The sequence below is a fragment of the Saccopteryx bilineata genome, chromosome 5 (genome assembly GCF_036850765.1).
Source record: "Saccopteryx bilineata isolate mSacBil1 chromosome 5, mSacBil1_pri_phased_curated, whole genome shotgun sequence".
NCBI classification, from domain to species: domain Eukaryota; kingdom Metazoa; phylum Chordata; class Mammalia; order Chiroptera; family Emballonuridae; genus Saccopteryx; species Saccopteryx bilineata.
This window is the reverse complement of record NC_089494.1, coordinates 265815614-265833083: the sequence shown is the minus strand read 5'-3', so window position 1 is coordinate 265833083 and position 17470 is coordinate 265815614. Positions and strand designations below refer to the sequence as shown.

The 17470-nt window shown below is 53.5% G+C and overlaps 1 protein-coding gene across 1 annotated transcript; it reads right to left on the bottom strand.

The window, feature by feature from the left end:
• Window positions 1–9115: 9115 nt before the first annotated feature.
• Window positions 9116–13566, bottom strand: SPON2 (spondin 2). Its single transcript, XM_066232550.1, has 6 exons — window positions 13297–13566; window positions 12653–12878; window positions 12094–12317; window positions 11821–12012; window positions 11284–11458; window positions 9116–9867 (listed from the first exon to the last, which is right to left on the bottom strand). Exons 2-6 carry the CDS (start codon window positions 12873–12875, stop codon window positions 9683–9685), a joined length of 999 nt encoding a protein of 332 aa, XP_066088647.1. The 5' UTR covers window positions 12876–12878; window positions 13297–13566; the 3' UTR covers window positions 9116–9682.
• Between the last annotated feature and the right edge of the window lie 3904 nt (window positions 13567–17470).

The window sequence follows — 17470 nt, the reverse complement described above, 5'->3', positions numbered from 1 at the left end:
TTGTATTTCAGTGGAAACGTCTGTAAATTGATTTGTGTGAGAAGTGACATGTGGTGGCTACCCTTAAGCAGGTGTTTCAGCAAGTCCCAGTGAACAGGACAGCTGAACCTTGGGGCATTTCCAAGCATGATGACATCAGAATGCCTTCTGACCTGTTATTTTTAAAGGATTTTGAAGTTCTAGTGGAATGAAATGCAGTGCGGGCCTGGAGGAAACCAGAGAGTGCCAAGCCCAGCTGATGCCGGGTCCCCAAACCCACACGGCCATTTTCTGGTGGTCTCCACTGCTTAGCAGGACGTGGGTCGGGGAGGAAGTGAGTGAAGACTGTGTCCTGGGGTTAAGAAATGAGAGGAGGGGCATGCAGAGGTGGAGAATGGGTGTGGGAAGAAGAAACAGGCGTGGAAGTGTGGTTGGAGGAACAAGAAGGTTGCTGAGATGGGACACACTGGAATCGGAGGTGGTGACAGCCTGAGTTTAGCTGAGGCCTCGCCCTGATCAAGACTCTCTGAGTCTCAGTTTCCTCATAAAAAAAGGAATTAAAATCACTCAGTGTGATCCATTAGATCCTTTCAGTTCTGGCATCCAATGTATTTTTTTTATTAAAGTTTTTATTTTAAAATATTTATACAATAGATTCACAAAGAGTTGCAGAACAGTTTAGAGCTCCCAAATGCCCGTCATGCAGCTCCACCCAGTGGTGACATTTCACATAACTAAGAGACCACATAAGTGCACTGTGGAATTGAAATTGGACATTTCACTGTTTCTCTGAGCATCTTTAAAAAGGTCTTTGTCTATTAGATCTGCCATTAGATACTTTTCAGGGACAGCTTTGTTGGCTTTTTTTTTCTTACAGAGACAGAGAGGGATAGACAGGGACAGACAGGAACGGAGAGAGAGATGAGAAGCATCAATCATCAGTTTTTTGTTGCGACACCTTAGTTGCATTGATTGCTTTCTCATATGTGCCTTGACCACGGGCCTTCAGCAGACCGAATAACCCCTTGCTCGAGCCAGCGACCTTGGGTCCAAGCTGGTGAGCTTTGCTCAAACCAGACGAGCCTGCCGCGCTCAAGCTGGCGACCTCGGGGCCTCGAACCTGGGTCCTCCACGTCCCAGTCCAACGCTCTGTCCACTGTGCCACCACCTGGTCAGGCTTATTCTTTTCTTTTGGGTTGTCCGTACTTTCCTGTTTCTTTGTAGCCTGTGATTATCTGTTGAACACTGGACATTTGGATCTAATGCTGTGGTACCTCTGGAAATCACATTCCCTCCCTTTTCTGGGGTTTGCTGTTCTGTGTTGTTTCATTGGTGTATGGTCTCTGTGTCGAGAATCACCTGTCTTTCAGGTCTTTCCTGAGATGTTCCTTGGGCAGCACAGTCACTTCTAATTTGCCTTGTATGTGCAAATTGTTTTTAAATACCTTATCCTCGATGTTTGGCTCTGAAAGGGGAAAAAAGTGAAAAACTAAGTGGAAGGACAGAGCGAAGGGTACCAGCTTTTAAATGTCTTCCAAGTCACTTCAGCTGGAAAGGGGGTTCTTGCAACAACAGCTGATTCTCTCTTTGTCTGCGTCTCTGTGATCAGATACACCAATCAGTTATCAACTCACAGGTCCCTGATATTTGGAAGATGAGGAAGGTCCTGTTGTCCACTGTGGTTCCTGAGAGCTGCACACCGGCTGCTCCAGGGAAGCACATGCTTCCCTGATATTTGGAAGACGAGGGAGGTCCTGTTGTCCCCTGTGGTTCCTGAGAGCTGCACACAGGCTGCCCCAGGAGCACATACACGGTGGCCTGCCCCTGGGCTGGAGTGAGGGACAGGTACTGCTTCTGTGCCAGGAGCTGAAATTGACCAAAATTAACCACAGTTTACCATCCAAACCTTCCCTTGGAAGTTGCAAGCCTTCCACAGACTCCACAGTTCCAAACCGGTCCCACTGGACAGATTCTCATAGCTGCCCAGGTGGACACAGGTGCTTCCTGCGCCCCCGTCTGCTGCTTTTGGCTCCATTGATGTAAAAGCAGGGTGCACATTTAAAGGGTGTTCTCCCACTGCGCTGCCTTTGCTTTTAACTTTTTCCAGAGGACAGAGAAGAGACACTTTTGTACTGAGGCACAACCTCTAAAAGTTTCTTTTGCAGTCATCTTGGTGTTAAACTCAGTTTTTGTTACTCTGAAAATGGGTAAAAAACCTTCATCCTTGAAAGATGGTGTTGAGTTTGCAACTTTGGGTTTCTCTCAACATGTTAAAAGTATTATTTGACTTCTGACTCCCTTGGCTGCTGTTGAGAAATGACTGTCATGCCAATAGGTGCTCCTTCCTCTGGGCCCTTTCAAGGTTTTCGTTGTGTTGGTGTTCAGCAGTTTTATGTCATATGCATGGGCATGGGTGGCTTTTACCTATCTTGTTTGAGATATATTATGCTTTTTGGTTCTGAAGATACCTTAGTATTTTAGCCAGTTCTTTAATTTTGCTCTGTTTTCTCTTTAAATTAAATATCCCTTTATCTCACTCTGGCTGGCTAGCTTAGTGGTAGAGCATTAGCCCGGAGTGTGGAAGTCCTGGGTTCGATTCCCAGCCAGGGCACACAGGAGAAGCGCCCATTTGCTTCTCCACACCTCCCCCTCTCCTTTCTCTCTGTCTCTTCCCCTCCCACAGCCAAGGCTCCACTGCAGCAAAGTTGACCCTGGGTGCTGAGGATGGCTCCATGGCCTCCACCTCAGGCGCTAGAATGGCTCCAGTTGCAACAGAGCACCGCCCCAGATGGGCAGAGCATCACCCCCTGGTGGGCATGCTGTGTGGATCCCGGTCAGGTGCATGCTGGAATCTGTCTCTCTGCCACCCTGTTTCTCACTTCAGAAAAATACAAAAAAAAAAATTGTGTGTGTGTGTGTGTGTGTGTGTGTGTATATATATATATATATATCCCTTTATCTCCATTATATCCTTGGAATGTTGGATTTAAAACATTTTGCCTGACCTGTGGTGGCACAGTGGGATAAAGTGTCGACCTGGAACTCTGAGGTTGCCGGTTCAAAACCTTGGGCTTGCCTGGTCAAGGCACATATGGGAGTTGATGCTTCTTGCTCCTCCCCCTTCCCCCCCCCTCTCTAAAAATCAATAAATAAAATATTAAAAAACAAACAAAAAAACCCAAAAAACATTTTAACACTTCTCATTTTATCTTCCATATCTTCTCTTTTGGTATTTTTCTGAGGTTGGAAATGGGGAGGCAGTCAGACAGACTCCCACATGTGCCCGACCAGGATCCATCTGGCATGCCCACCAGGGGGCGATGCTCTGCCCATCTGGGGCGTTGCTCTGCCGCAATCAGAGCCATTCTAGCACCTGAGGCAGAATCCACAGAGCCATCCTCAGCGCCCGGGCAAACTTTGCTCCAATGGAGCCTTGGCTGCGGGAGGGGAAGAGAGAGACAGAGAGAAAGGAGAGGGGGAGGGGTGGAGAAGCAGATGGGCGCTTCTCCTGTGTGCCCTGGCCGGGAATCCAACCTGGGACTTCCACATGACAGGCCAATGCTCTACCACTGAGCTAACCGGTCAGGGCCTCCATATCTTCTTGATGTTATCCTCCTCTTTGTCTCTCTCTGTGGCATTCTGGATGTTGTCTTCAGTGACATCTTCCAGATCACTAACTCTTCCTGTGCCTGGATCAGCTCTTTAACCTACTGACTGAAGTCTGTCCCTCTACACAGTCTTTTCTTTCCAAATGTATCTGTTTATTTCTAACCATCCCTGCTGATGGGTCATTTTTATTGTACCTGTTCTATGTTCTTTTTCTGACAATTTTATTACCTTGGGTCTCTGAATCTATTGTTTTTTCTGCTGACTTTCAATCAATTTTAGTGACTTGTTTTTTTGTTTAACTGGTGACTTTTGCACTTATTGCTTGATTTTGATTGGTGGGAGGCCTGAGACCTACACTGAGAGCTGGGAAAGCTCCCTCAGAGAGAACTGCACCTTCTGTCCCTCGTATCAAGGGACACTACTGTCCTGAGGGCCCACGCAGCACGGGAGCACCAGACTTGTCTCCTGGACTTTGCTGCAGGCTCACGCTCAGCAGCAAACCCCAGGAAGCCCTGCCTTTCCCCGTTGCTCACATAGTTTGGCCTCACACCAGCTCCTCTTTGCTGCAGCCCCAGTTCAATATTTTTGGAATGTGAGAGGAGGAAGTAAGAGTTCTCTCCTACCTCTTATGGAAATGGCAGCATCTCAGATGAGTGAGGAGAGAAAATGTTCCCTCAGAGCACCTGGGCAGTCCTAATGCCCAAGGCAGTCATCTGGGTTATGCCATCTAAACATCCTTTTCTATAGTTTTAGTGGAGTTTGGGCATAAGTGGGGTTAGATGTGAGTGTTCAGTCCACCATTTGTCAGGAGGCCCCTCCCACCACTTTTCAGTGTCTTAGCCCCAGCCTTTCTCCCCCCAATGCCACCAACTGCTCAGCCCTGCCCCCCAGTCACATGCTTGGTGTTGCTGAGCACAGTGGGTCATTCCTGTGCTCCTCTCCTCCCTCTTCCAGCATTTGAGACTGCAAATCATTTCTGCCTCCTCCTCTACATGCTGGCTCTGGGTCCTCCCACCTACTGGGCACACTCACGGCCCCTTGCAACCTGGTGTTGTACACATGTCTAGCCTGTGTGAGAGGCCTGCAGATCTCAGTGTAGCTGCTGGGACAGCCTTGTGTGACCCAGTGCCCTCATCTACTCAGTATATGATAGCACCCCAGAATCCACAGTAGCCTCAGGAGTGAACCTGTCCTCCTTCCCTCGTACCCCCTAGGCCAGGGGTCCCCAAACTTTTTACACAGGGGGCCAGTTCACTGTCCCTCAGACCATTGGAGGGCCAGACTAGAAAAAAACTACGAACAAATCCCTATGCACACTGCACATATTTTAAACTAAAAAAACAAAACAGGAACAAATACAATATTTAAAATAAAGAACAAGTAAATTTAAATCAACAAACTGATCAGTATTTCAGTGGGAACTATGGGCCTGCTTTTAGCTAATGAGATGGTCAATGTGCTCCTCTCACTGACCACCAATGAAAGAGGTGCTCCTTCCGGAAGTGTGGCGGGGGCCGAATAAATGGCCCCAGGGGGCCGCATGTGGCCCGCGGGCCGTAGTTTGGGGACCCCTGCCCTAGGCTGACCCAGATGGCCAAAATCTTCCTGAACTGAATACTGTGAACAGAGTTGACTAGACTTGTCTGGAGTCATGTTAGATGCCAGTCTGTAAGTATCTGTACCGCATTTACGTCAACATAAACCTGGAATTCATTCACTTCTGCCACTCTCCTCGTATCTCTGGGGCCAGCCTCCCTCTTCTACGTGTTAGTGCACTGGCCTCTGATTTGCTTCCTTTTCCTGCCTCTGCCACTACACTCAGCTCTCAAATGACCAGATGACTCTTTACATTATACACTCATGAGTTGTTATTTCTCACTCAAAGCCCTGCCATGACATCCCCCCCTTCTTCTCACCTCACTAGGAGCAGAAGCTCACACCCCATCTGATCAGGGCTCCTGCCAACCTGCACTCCGCCTCTGTACTGGCCACATAGGCCTTCTGGCTGTCACCCCACAGAGGGGGGCCTTTGTTTCTGTCTGTTTCCCTGCCTGGGATGCTCATCACCAGATAGAGACCTCCCCCTCTTTTCCTTCACAGCTCTGCTCAGGGGTGGGCTTATCAGTGAGGGTGTCCCCAGCCAGCTTCTGAAAGAGCACCCTGCACCACCACTAGCAGCACCATTACCATCATTATCACCACCACCATCCACCAGGACCATTACCAGAACCACTAGGACCGTCTTTACTACCACCGATATTTTCTGCCAGCTCTTCTCCAGAGCCTGAGCAGTATCTGACACGAGATTCTTTTACAGGTTACTTCCATCATCATCTCTCCAATCTCAGTGCCTTAACACAACAAACATTGCTTCTAGGGTGGTTGCAGGTCCTAGGTACTCACCAGGGTGGGTGTCCTAAGCCACAAGTGGCTTCTGTGAAGGCCGTTTAACGTGTGTCTTGGGGTCTGGAGTATCTCACATGAGCAGTCAATGTTCTGACCCCTAATACTTGTTAGTTCTCTCTCCTGCCCACTTCCCCACCTAGCCCTTGCCCCAGGAAAGAGGGGAAAGTGGACCAGGTGTCCACAGGGATCTGCACTACAGTGCCTATCCCCAGACCTGTAGTGTTCTTATGGGATTGTACACTTTCTGTAAATAGTGCACAGTCTTGTGAGTTCAGCCTGCCAGTCTTGGACGTTTTATTAGAGTGTGTGGTCTGTGTGTTCAGGTTGGATTTGTGGCTTTACTCTCTGCTTGGTTCTGTGGTACACTCGGGCTGGATAGCACTGTCACATGCTCACGCATGTCCTATACATGATCCCAGCAACTGCGGCTTTGTGGGTCTGACTTTGTAGTCTGCTGTTTCCTCTGATTTAGGGGTGTCCTGCTGGTTTCCTCGTGTGTTGGTGGGTTTTGATTACAGGGGGAATTCTTTGGGCTCTGAATCCACAGTGTGTGGGGGGTTGTCTTCAAGGAGGACTTTGCTCACTTTTTCCAGGTGCTCAGGGGTCACTAGCCCAGGGATTTTCAAATAAAACTTTTAACTAGGTGTTTTCAGATCTCATGCCCATGTAAGCATGGGCTTACAATCAGGGTTTTTTAGGACAGTTGTTTTCTTCTCTGTAGAGCCAAGTGTAAGCGAGGCCATACCTTGTAGGGCCAGCTGTGTGGGGGCTCCTCACTGGTGGTGGAGCCCGTGAGTTGAGGGCCTTAGACACCCAGGTCAGCAGGGCATCCGAGGCGGTGTCTGCCTATTGTACCCGCCACTTACCCCGCGGCTGCTGGTTGTTTTGGCCTTAGAGAAATATCCTACTTTCTAGCACTTCCTGAAACATACATTTATTTATTTATTTATTTATTTATTTATTAAAAGGTCTCTCGTTTTGTCTGATATGTTAAGTGCCTAGTGTTGGAACTCCTGCAAAACAGATGAAGAAAGCCGAGTTCCTTGCTCATTGGGCAAGTATTTGCTGTGTCTGCCACGTGCCTGGGCTGTGCTCTGCGGCTCTCACCATGTGTGCATCGACCCCAAGGCCACTCGCTGGGAGCCTGCAAAGCCAGCTCCTAGGGGCAGGGCTCTCCGTGAGCAGACAGACCCAGCATGGTGTCTCACTGGAGCGCAGGGGCTCTTTCTCGCTGAAGAGGGCTGCTGTGAAGTTTAACAGCACGTCAGGCATCAGTGCATGCGTAAGGCACTCACTAGGCCTCCAGCTGCCCACTGGGGAAGTTGGGCACAGGCGACTGCTTTCACTCCTTCCTCTTTAGGGTCAGGTGATCAGTGGGATCTAAATCTGTTCTGGAGAGAGAACTGAGGCCAAGGAGGTGAGTGTCAGTAGAGGATGGAGGGGGTCTGAGATTGATGTTTTGGGGAGGTATGTCAGGGAGAAGAAGGGGCATCACCTGGCCAGTGGGGGCCTGTGGGCCAAAGGAACTTGATATGTCAAGGAGGGAGCTGAACTCCCTGTTTCTGAGAGGGCTAGGAAGGTGGGTAAGGCGCGCTGCCCCTGGCACAGTGACGTGGGGCGCCTTGGGTCCTCGACAGCACAGAGTGGGAGGGCAGAGGCTAGAAACAGGATGTGTGGAGCCCTTTCCAGGCACATTGCTGCCGGATGGGTAAAGGAGTGGGACCTGTCAGTCAGGGCAGTGAGGGCAGTGGGACCTGGTTCTGCAGCAGTCCATGCAGGAGGAAGAGTGGTCTGAAAGGGTCCCCATCCCCTACCATCCTCTGAGGGTCTGAAAGGGTCCCCATCTCCTACCATCCTCTGAGGGCCTGAAAGGGTCCCCATCCCCTACCATCCTCTGAAGGCCTGAAAGGGTCCCCATCCCCTACCATCCTCTGAGGGCCTGAAAGGGTCCCCATCCCCTACCATCCTCTGAGGGCCTGAAAGGGTCCCCATCCCCTACCATCCTCTGAGGGCCTGAAAGGGTCCCCATCCCCTACCATCCTCTGAGGGCCTGAAAGGGTCCCCATCCCCTACCATCCTCTGAGGGCCTGAAAGGGTCCCCATCCCCTACCATCCTCTGAGGGCCTGAAAGGGTCCCCATCCCCTACCATCCTCTGAGGGCCTGAAAGGGTCCCCATCCCCTACCATCCTCTGAGGGTCTGAAAGGGTCCCCATCCCCTACCATCCTCTGAGGGCCTGAAAGGGTCCCCATCCCCTACCATCCTCTGAGGGCCTGAAAGGGTCCCCATCCCCTACCATCCTCTGAGGGCCTGAAAGGGTCCCCATCCCCTACCATCCTCTGAGGGTCTGAAAGGGTCCCCATCCCCTACCATCCTCTGAGGGCCTGAAAGGGTCCCCATCCCCTACCATCCTCTGAGGGTCTGAAAGGGTCCCCATCCCCTACCATCCTCTGAGGGTCTGAAAGGGTCCCCATCCCCTACCATCCTCTGAGGGCCTGAAAGGGTCCCCATCCCCTACCATCCTCTGAGGGCCTGAAAGGGTCCCCATCTCCTACCATCCTCTGAGGGCCTGAAAGGGTCCCCATCCCCTACCATCCTCTGAGGGCCTGAAAGGGTCCCCATCTCCTACCATCCTCTGAGGGCCTGAAAGGGTCCCCATATCCTACCATCCTCTGAGGGCCTGAAAGGGTCCCCATCCCCTACCATCCTCTGAGGGCCCAGCTCAGCCTGGCCTGCCCTCCGCTCATTCGGGAGCCCCTGAGGGTCCTTGATGGTAACATGAGGCAGTGAACCCCTGACCTCAGACAAGGGCCAGGGCAGGTAAGCAGTGAGCCCTCAGGGCCATCTCTGAGGTCAGGCCCTTGGTGCTCCATGACATGGGGCGGGGACACATCCCTGATCCTCTGTACTCCCTGATACTGTCTTTTATCAGCATCCGCCAGGTGTGCTGGGTGTGTGCAGTGGGTCTGAACACCATTTTTATGCTGTTCTGACAGTTGCCGTATGCTCCTTTGTGAAGTCTGGGGGAAGACCCTACTTCAGGGGCTAGTGGGTGGCCCTGTGTCTGCTCACTCTGCCCTCGCCTCGTACCTGTTCAGGGAATGCGAGACGACGGCCACTGATGTCAGGAAACCTCGTCTTTATTCACGTGCACAGATCAGTACGTGACAATGCCAGGTGAGGTGTCCCAGCCTGCCTCCCTTATCTCCTATGGCATCAGAAGCAGCAAGCACCTGGTGGCAGTCTTGCTCTGAGGAGCAGGTGTGGGTGCAGGGCTCCTGTGCCAGTGGCTGCCTGGGCACCAGGACCGAGGTATTTCACAGACAGTCCTGTGGGGCTGGGGGCTCCTGGGCCTGGGGTGTGTGGCTGTCCTGCAGGGCACCCGGCGTGGAGCTGCGTGCCTGTCCTCTGTGCACACACCTGTGGCCAGTATGGTGGTGCACACACCGGGCATGCCTTAGTGCAGACTTGTATGTCTCCATGAGGGTGGACCCTAAGGCGTGGGGGCCGTGAGGAAGAACTTGCAGAAAGGAGTCCCCTCTGGCCCACGGGCACGTCTCTACAGAGGGGTTGGTCAGCAGTGGAGCTCAGAAGTGATGAGGCTGCTGGTGTGGCCAGCTCACCGTGTGGCCCTAACCCACAGACTGGGCCCAGCCAACCATGGGTCAAGGGACTGAGGGGCGTGGGGCTCACACACAGTTGTCAGGGGTGCACTCCGCCTCCTCTTCCAGCGCAGGGCAGGATGCCCCATGGTTGGCGGGCTGCACACGGACGTACCGAGTCCTGACCTTGGCTCCCAGCTTCCCGCACGGACCTCCGCACAGCCCCCAGGATGACCAAAGGGAGACCTCACAGTCGAGGGGCGTTTCTGGAACTGGACCGAGCACAGAAGAGACCCATTAGCTGGGCAGAGGAGGAGCTGATGGCTGAGGGAGACCCCCAGTGTGTGTTTATCCTATGAGACCAGCTCCAGATTTCGGAGTGGAGATGAAATGCTTGCATTTCTCGGCATAGTTCAGAGTCAGCTACAAGCAGATGCTACCAAACCCATCTCCTAAGAAACCACTAAAATGACCTGAGTTAATATTTCTATGCTAAGAGCCTGATCCTGTGCTCAAGTTTCCATTGTGCAGGGCTTTGGGGACCGACACTGGCATTGTGTTGATGGAAGTCCCTGGGGGACTCTTAGCCTTGTTCACATTTCCAGGGGAAAGAGGGGAGCCCTCCTGTGTGAAACATGCTGCAGTGAGGCACACACTGAAGGCCTCAACTTCCTGCTGCAAATCCAATCTCGCTGACGCGTTTAGGAGCTGACCACGGTGGGAGCACAGCCCCATGCTCGCCCAGCACCTGACACACAGGGTCCCCGCCCCTGGTGGGCAGTGCCACCTCCACTGACACCCCTCACTGTCCCCTTTGCCATGGAGGAAACAGAGGGGTCCACTTAATGAAGTCCTTCTTGTCAGCTATGACACAACCCATGTGGCACACCCGTGATGGGGCTGGGGCCTCCTTCACCTCTCCTGGGCTGTGGTGTGTAAAAGTCTTTCACTTACAATGTTGGCCAAGAGTTTAATCTTTAGTTTAGAGTTTGAATCAACCAACTAGCAAATCTCCCAGGACTCTAGTTGTCCTTACAGAATTCTCAGAACCCCAGAACTCCCGTCATCTTGTAACACATGCCGTGAATCCCCAGAACTGCCGAGGCCTTGCACCAAGCTCAGAGGTACAGGTTTGTGTGACCCTAAGAGCACAGTGCCCTGGGCTGTCTGAGCACCAGCGGACTCTTCCTGGTTTGATCCTCTCCTGATACTCTGGTGTCCCTGGTGGTTTTGTGCAGCCAGGTGGTGGGCACACCACACCCAAGAGCCAGGTTTAGAACTAGGTGACCTCACTTGCAAGTTACACCTGCTTCAGGGGAGCACTTTGGGGTGAATGATGTGACCTGGTCCCTGAACCATCCCTCCTGTAGGGTCACATGTGGGCAACTGCCTCTCGGAGAGGCAGATCTTGGGTGTCATTACTGACACTTCACAGATGGTCCCTCTTGGGACACTCACTTTCAGGGTTATTCTAGGGGCGAGAGGTAAGAGGTGGTCCAGGGACTGGGGGTTTGTAGCTGCCTGTTGCAAGAAGGCTGAGCATATACCTGTATGACACATGAAGCTGAGTGGTGCTCTGCTCCCCACGTGCCAGTGATAGACGTGGCGGCGCCCGCGAGCCTGGGCACTTGACCCAGGAACACAGCTGTGGAAGGCAGGGAACGTGGCAGTGGAGTGGGACCACTTACCTGAGAGGCTGTCCATGATCTCGTTGCCCCTGCCTGCCAGGTCTATGGCAGGTGGAACGAAGGCCCTGGGGCTCTGCCTGAGCCGCGCCAGGGTCACCCTGGCGATGGGGGGCAGGGCTTTCAGCCGTGGGTAGTAGAAGGAGTTCGCTGGGTGGCTGGGAGAGGTAGATGTTATCTGGGGGAGGATGGGAAGAGTGTCAGCGTAGGCTGGGAGCCCAGAGCCCGCCTGCACCTGCTGTGCGTCTGGCCCAAGCAGGAGCCAGCTGAGTCCAGAGGGACTGTAGGACACCCCCTGGGAGTTTGTGGCTGACTGGGGCACCTGGCCCACAGCCTGGGCAAGGGATCAGGAAGGCCTGGCCTCTTCTAGGACCCCACCTGTACCCCTCCTGTAGCTCAGCCAGCTCCCTCCTGGCAGGGCTCTACCTCTGCTCACTGGGACCCGGCAGACAAGGTTGCCATCCAAACAAGGGACAAAGCTGGGCAATGGCAGCTGCCCCAAGTGGCCAGTTCTGTAAAACTCTTCTGTTGCCCCCTCACCTCAGTCACCATGTCCTGCGGGATGGTCGCAAAGTTGGGGGAGGAGAAGGTGAAGCCGCTGTCTGTTCCTGCATCATATGGGTAAAGGTCCATGGTGACCCGCTCCCTCCAGCGGTTCCCGTCACACAGGTCCACACTGTCGATGCCCACAAACCAGTCAGGGCTGGGGATGATTCGGACCACAAAGGACACCTGGGGGGGGGCGTTGTGTGTTCAGCAAGGTGGCCACCATGGCCCACAACCCTGTCCTCCCTGCCACCATCTTTCACTCACAAGTGAGTGCCTGGCGTCGGCCTCGAACTCCGTGGATGTCTGCCCGGTGCCGCTGGGCACGGCGGGCGCTGAGAACACCTCGTGCACACTCTGCAGCTTCTCTCCAGCGGCCTCGATCTCCTTCATCAGGGCCCAGGCCTCGCCCCGCTCTGCAAAGTCCCTCAGCCCATTGCTGGCATACTGGTTCTCCCGCCACATGCTGTAGTCAGAGCTGTGCGCTGCCCCTGTGGGCCCATTGCCACATGAGCAGTTGTCCCAGGTGGATGCACTCCTCCTTCCCACCCATTATGTGCAGATGTCCTGTAGCCTTATGCTGCCCGGGCACCTTGCTGGTGTAACCAGCATTCGGTGGCCCTCTCCATGACACTGGCCATTCTGCTCCCTCCAAAACACATCCCCACAGCCTAGGTCACCACCAGCTGGCATCCAGCAAATACTTTTTGCACTTAAGTGAGTTGGATAAGAGTGCCCTTCAGACTGTGAAGTGTGGCGCGGCTGTCAGGGGACTGTTCCCTCCTGGGTGGACATACCAAAAGCAGGTGGCAGGGACTGAACTTACCGAGCAAGGAAGACCACTGCGCAGGCGGCCGGAACAGCGGGTACTGCTTGGGAAAAGCCATCTGGCTCCATTTGCCCATGAAGGTGATGCTGTACTTGGCCAGGGGCCGGGCCATGCACATGGAGTCTACCCCCAGTGGCTGGCTGGCTGCGGAGCCAAGTGTGGCTAGGAGTAGAGCCCAGAGGGCCCTGCCCTGGGTGGCGGCCAGGGTCGGGGTTCCCATCACCTAGAAGAGGGGGGAAAAGCGCCACATGCTAGCTCCAGACACCCTGCAGTGTGCCTGCCCTGACAGGGACCTAGATGACAGCCCCTAAACATCCCTTCCCTGATCCACCTCCAAGCTCAGACTTGGCTTAATCTCCCATTCCAGAAAGTGAAGCCAGTCAGGTTATAGCTGGATTTGCTGGTTCTAGAAACCCAGGGTGCCTGGCAGGTTTAGAGCCCTGGTGCCCCACACCCAATTACCTCTGGTGCTGCCATCCAAGGGAACCCAGAATCTGGAGCATAAACTTTGGATTCGCTGTGCCCAGCACTACACGGCTAGTTTGGGCCTCCCTCTGGGGTGCTGCAGGTTTCTGGGCAGGGGAAGCACCAGGAGGCCTGGGCAACTTGGGGGCTGGGGACAGGCATACACGGTTACTCACCCTACAGGAGCAGCAGGAAGGCAGGCAGCTGGACTGTGGCCTGGGACGGTCCCAGCAAGAGAGCCCAGTCCAATTTATGCTGAGGATGGCACCCGTCTGGCCAGTGAGGCCCCAGGTCCTCCACAGCAGCCAGCAGAGAGCGGATGATAGGACGTGGGGGAGAGAAAGGAACTTCAGTGCCCTGGAGCTGCCCTGGCCGCCCTGGCTCTGAGGCTGAGCAGAGGCTTCTCTAGCGCTGAGGTCACTCCTCCCTGGTGGAGTGCCTGCCAGTCGCCGCACCCCTTTCTTTGTCTTTCCCTCCCTCCCACCCTCCCCGCCCTCTCCTCTCCCTCCTGCTCTCTGATTTCCCATCAGGCCTTCCTAGTGTCTCCCTGGAAGTGGTGCCAAAGCCAGCATGTCACAGCCACAGCCACAGCCACAGCCTTACGGTGGTGGTGGTGCGAGTGTTGGAGCCGGGGTGGGAAGTGGGGCCTCAGGGCTCTGGTTGCTACAAACACAGCCACCTCCTTTACATCAGAGCTGCATAGAGCCGTGCTGGCCACACTGCTGGCCAGGGCCTTCGCTGCTGCCCCTCCAGAGGGAGTCAGTACCCCGGGGCCAGTGCTCACAAACGTCCCACCCAGCACCCTCCTGAAAGACTGCTGGACCCCCTCTGGGCAGTAGGTCCCCGACCCACTTCCCTCTGAGGGCCAGGGTGTCAAGGGCCATTTTACACACAGGACAACGCTGACAGATTCTGAAGTTTGTCACTGCTCACTGTCAGGAAATGTTTCTAAAACCCAAGTCATGAGGTCCGGGAACTGGGGGGAGGACAGAGGATGGTCTTGTTTCTCAGAATCGCCCAGGAGGTTTTATGCTAAAACAGCATTCTGACTTTTGGAGCCATGTTAAGGTTTCTTATATTCAGAGAAAGAAAAATAAATAAATAGAATCAACAAGAATAGAATGCAAACAAAAATAGGTGATGTCACCTGGATTTCAAATAAGTAGCTGTGAGCACTGTATTGAGACTACAGGTCCTTGGCCCAAAGACAGTCTGACTCAGTGGCTCACACTTGAACTCAGGACCCTCAAACCCAAAGAGCTTTTGTTTGTGTGGGTTATGCAGAGCCGTTCAGAACACTTAAAAATAACAAAATTAAACCTACTACACGTTAACAGAAATAGCACAATGTTTTATAAAAACAACCACATTTTTAAAAAGAAATCTTTCACGAGGAAAGTGGCCTGGCTTTGTGTTCACAGCCGTCTTTCCTTGGACTCCTGCGCCGGTTGGACGAGTGTGTCGTGTTGGTTGCCATCTGTGCGGCCCTTGCTGGAAAAGGGCCGTGCCCTTGTGGCCTCGGTGGATCCATGGGGTTGTGCCACTAGCCCTGGGAAACCCCACACACTCGAGGGAATGCGAGCAAACAGTAAATGACATCTTCCAGCTCTTATGTCTTCTCCTTGGAGAAATGGCAGCGTTGGGTTTGAGGATGGAGGTGGGACATGCTTGGGACACCTTGTCCACTCTCTCATGGTGTGCTCAGGCACAACCCAGTTTTCACCTACTGTTCAGTGGCTGCCGGGGGCCTCCGGTCTCACCCCATTTTACAGAAGGCCCAGGACAGCTGAGAGGCAGCCCGGTGTCATCAGGAGGCTGCACTCCCAACCTTCCAGACCCATGCAGAAGGGCTCTGCAACTCTGTGGAGCCCCACCTGGCATCTGTTGCCAGTGGGTACCAAAGGCTGAAGGCAGGGTCGGGGCCTGGTCCAGGTAGGAGGCCTGGGAGGGGGTGGCCAGGGGGACACTTCCCTTGGTGGTGAAAGCCTCTCCTTGAGATCATGCCTAAAGGGGTTCTTGGGACACAGTGGGACAGGGAAGGGGCCCGATTATTTGCCACGATCAGAGAGGGGCACAAAGAGAAACCCAAGGACAGGTGATTTGGCCCCTTGGCCGGGCTGGTCCTCAAGTGGGAACCCCAGCTAGTAGGGAGTAGGCTTACACTGTGAGTCCTGGACTCTGCTACAGACCACTCTCTCAGGTTCCTCCTTCTTCTGCAAACTAGGATGCTGCATTCTGCCTCCTGCTGAGGAGTGTCGAGCACCTTCTGCATCTCAGTAGCAGGGACCAGAAATGACCTCAGTAGACAAAAGCTTTGCTCCCCAAGGCTTCAGGAGGAAGGACTGAGGATGGACAAAATACATTTCGTAGATTGAATTCTGTTATTTCTGACCTGTGGTGGCACAGTGGATAAAGCATCGACTTGGAATGTTGATGTCGCCAGTTTGAAACCCTAGGCTTGCCTGATCAGGGCACATAGGAGAAGTAACTACTACGAGTTGATCCTTCCCGCTGCTCCCTTCCCCCACCCTTCTCTCTAAAAATAATAATAATTATAATTATTATAATTATTATTATTATTACTCTTATTCAGGGACTGCCTGATTAACTCGTTGACACTGATACTAGGGTCCCTTCCTGTAAGTCACTCTGTGCTCAGTCAACCCCTGAAGTAGTCTTAGGGGAATAAGGCTCAGGAGTGTGGCTACAGGCCAGGACTCTGCACCCCTACTCTCCCTGTCTGTACCCCTTCCCTGTGACTCTAATGGCTGTAGTGGGCATCCCCCGATCCCTGACCTAAGTGCCTGCTATAGCTCCAATTAGTGTCAGCATGGGAGGAGCACTGTGTCCCCACCTCAAAGGACATTTGCAGTTTTTAAAGGTGTCTTTAACCTAAGGGTCTTGCTAATGGTGGACTGTGGCAGCTGTGATCCTCCCTGACTACTCAGACTGATCTCGGGTGTGCGGTTTCCAGGAGCCCAAGTTTGTAGTTGCTGAGGACAGGCCTGGCATACAGGGAGCACTAGATAGATTCTGTGTCGTCATCCTCTGTCCCTGGCTGTAGCCCTGCCACGGAGCACAGAACCCAGGATGCCCCCAGCAGTATTCCGCTTCCAGCTGGACCGGAATGACCTTGGTTACCTCTCCATTTGGATTCTGGCCGATGGGCCCTCTAGGCCTGGTGTAAAAAGGGCTCTTTCAGGGCCCTCCCTGGGCGTGGCACAGCCTGACTTGAGTGGGAAGACAGGCCTGCTGTCTGGCTCCTCAAGGGGACCCTGCCAATCACATAGGCAAACATTTGTCGCTCACTCACCCACTTGGCATTCACTTACCACAGACTGCACACAGGTTTCCCAGTGCTGCCCCAGTCCTGCAGGCTGAGCGTGCCCAGCCTCGGCCCCACCCACTTTGCCCACCTCAGCACTTTTTCCTGTGCCCGTCCAGGCCAGGGCACTCCTGGCTTCCTCACTCAAAGGAGTCTTCTACTGAGTTCTCCCTCACAGGTCTCAGGGGTCACCTCTTGAGCTCTTGGCCAGAGGAGTCATGGCCAGGAGCCCGACTAGTGTAAGCAGAGGGGTCTACCTCAGGTATGAGCCACTTACAGAGTTGTTAGGGCTGGGCAGGCTGGGATGAGTTTCCAAAGCTACCACTGCTGCTGACCCCCGCTGCCAGGAACCTTCCCACCTCCCTGCAGCTCAGCTCCCCTGAACTCAGGTTTCTCTGAGCCCTTACCCATCGGGAATCCTGGGCCCTGGGCTGAACTTTGCAGCCTCTGCAGTCCAGGATCAGGGAGGTGCTAAGAAAAGAAACCTCATAACCCCTCTCCTCTTGCTCCAAAGCAAATGCCCAGTGGAGGAGGCCTTGCCTGCTGGGTTGTTCTGTAACTGTGACCCCTCCGACCTTGAAGGGGATCAGAGAACCCAAGCCTCGGGGCAAGCATGGCTGTGACCTCCAGCTCCACTTCTCCGAGGAGCCCAGGGCACACTGCAGAGCCGCACATGTGGGAGGAGTGCCTCTCAGGGTATGAACACAGACTTGTCCGCCTCTGTACAACAGCCTCTCAGGAGCATCAGAGCTCGGTTGCACTCACCACAGCATCTCCATCCAAATTAGAAGCCAGGACTTCAGCAAACATGGCCAAGTAGGGACTTTTGAAAATGATGTCCTTCATAAAAGAGAAAAGAGACAAAAAAGGTTGAACTAACTTTTTCAGTACAGTGAGTCCTCAAAGTCTGCAATCTTAAGCCAAAGGGCATAAAACAAAACAACTTGTACCCCATGCTAATTGATATAAACAAAAGTGAAGTTCCTGAGACATCTCATCAACCTTATAACAAAACAACTTTTACC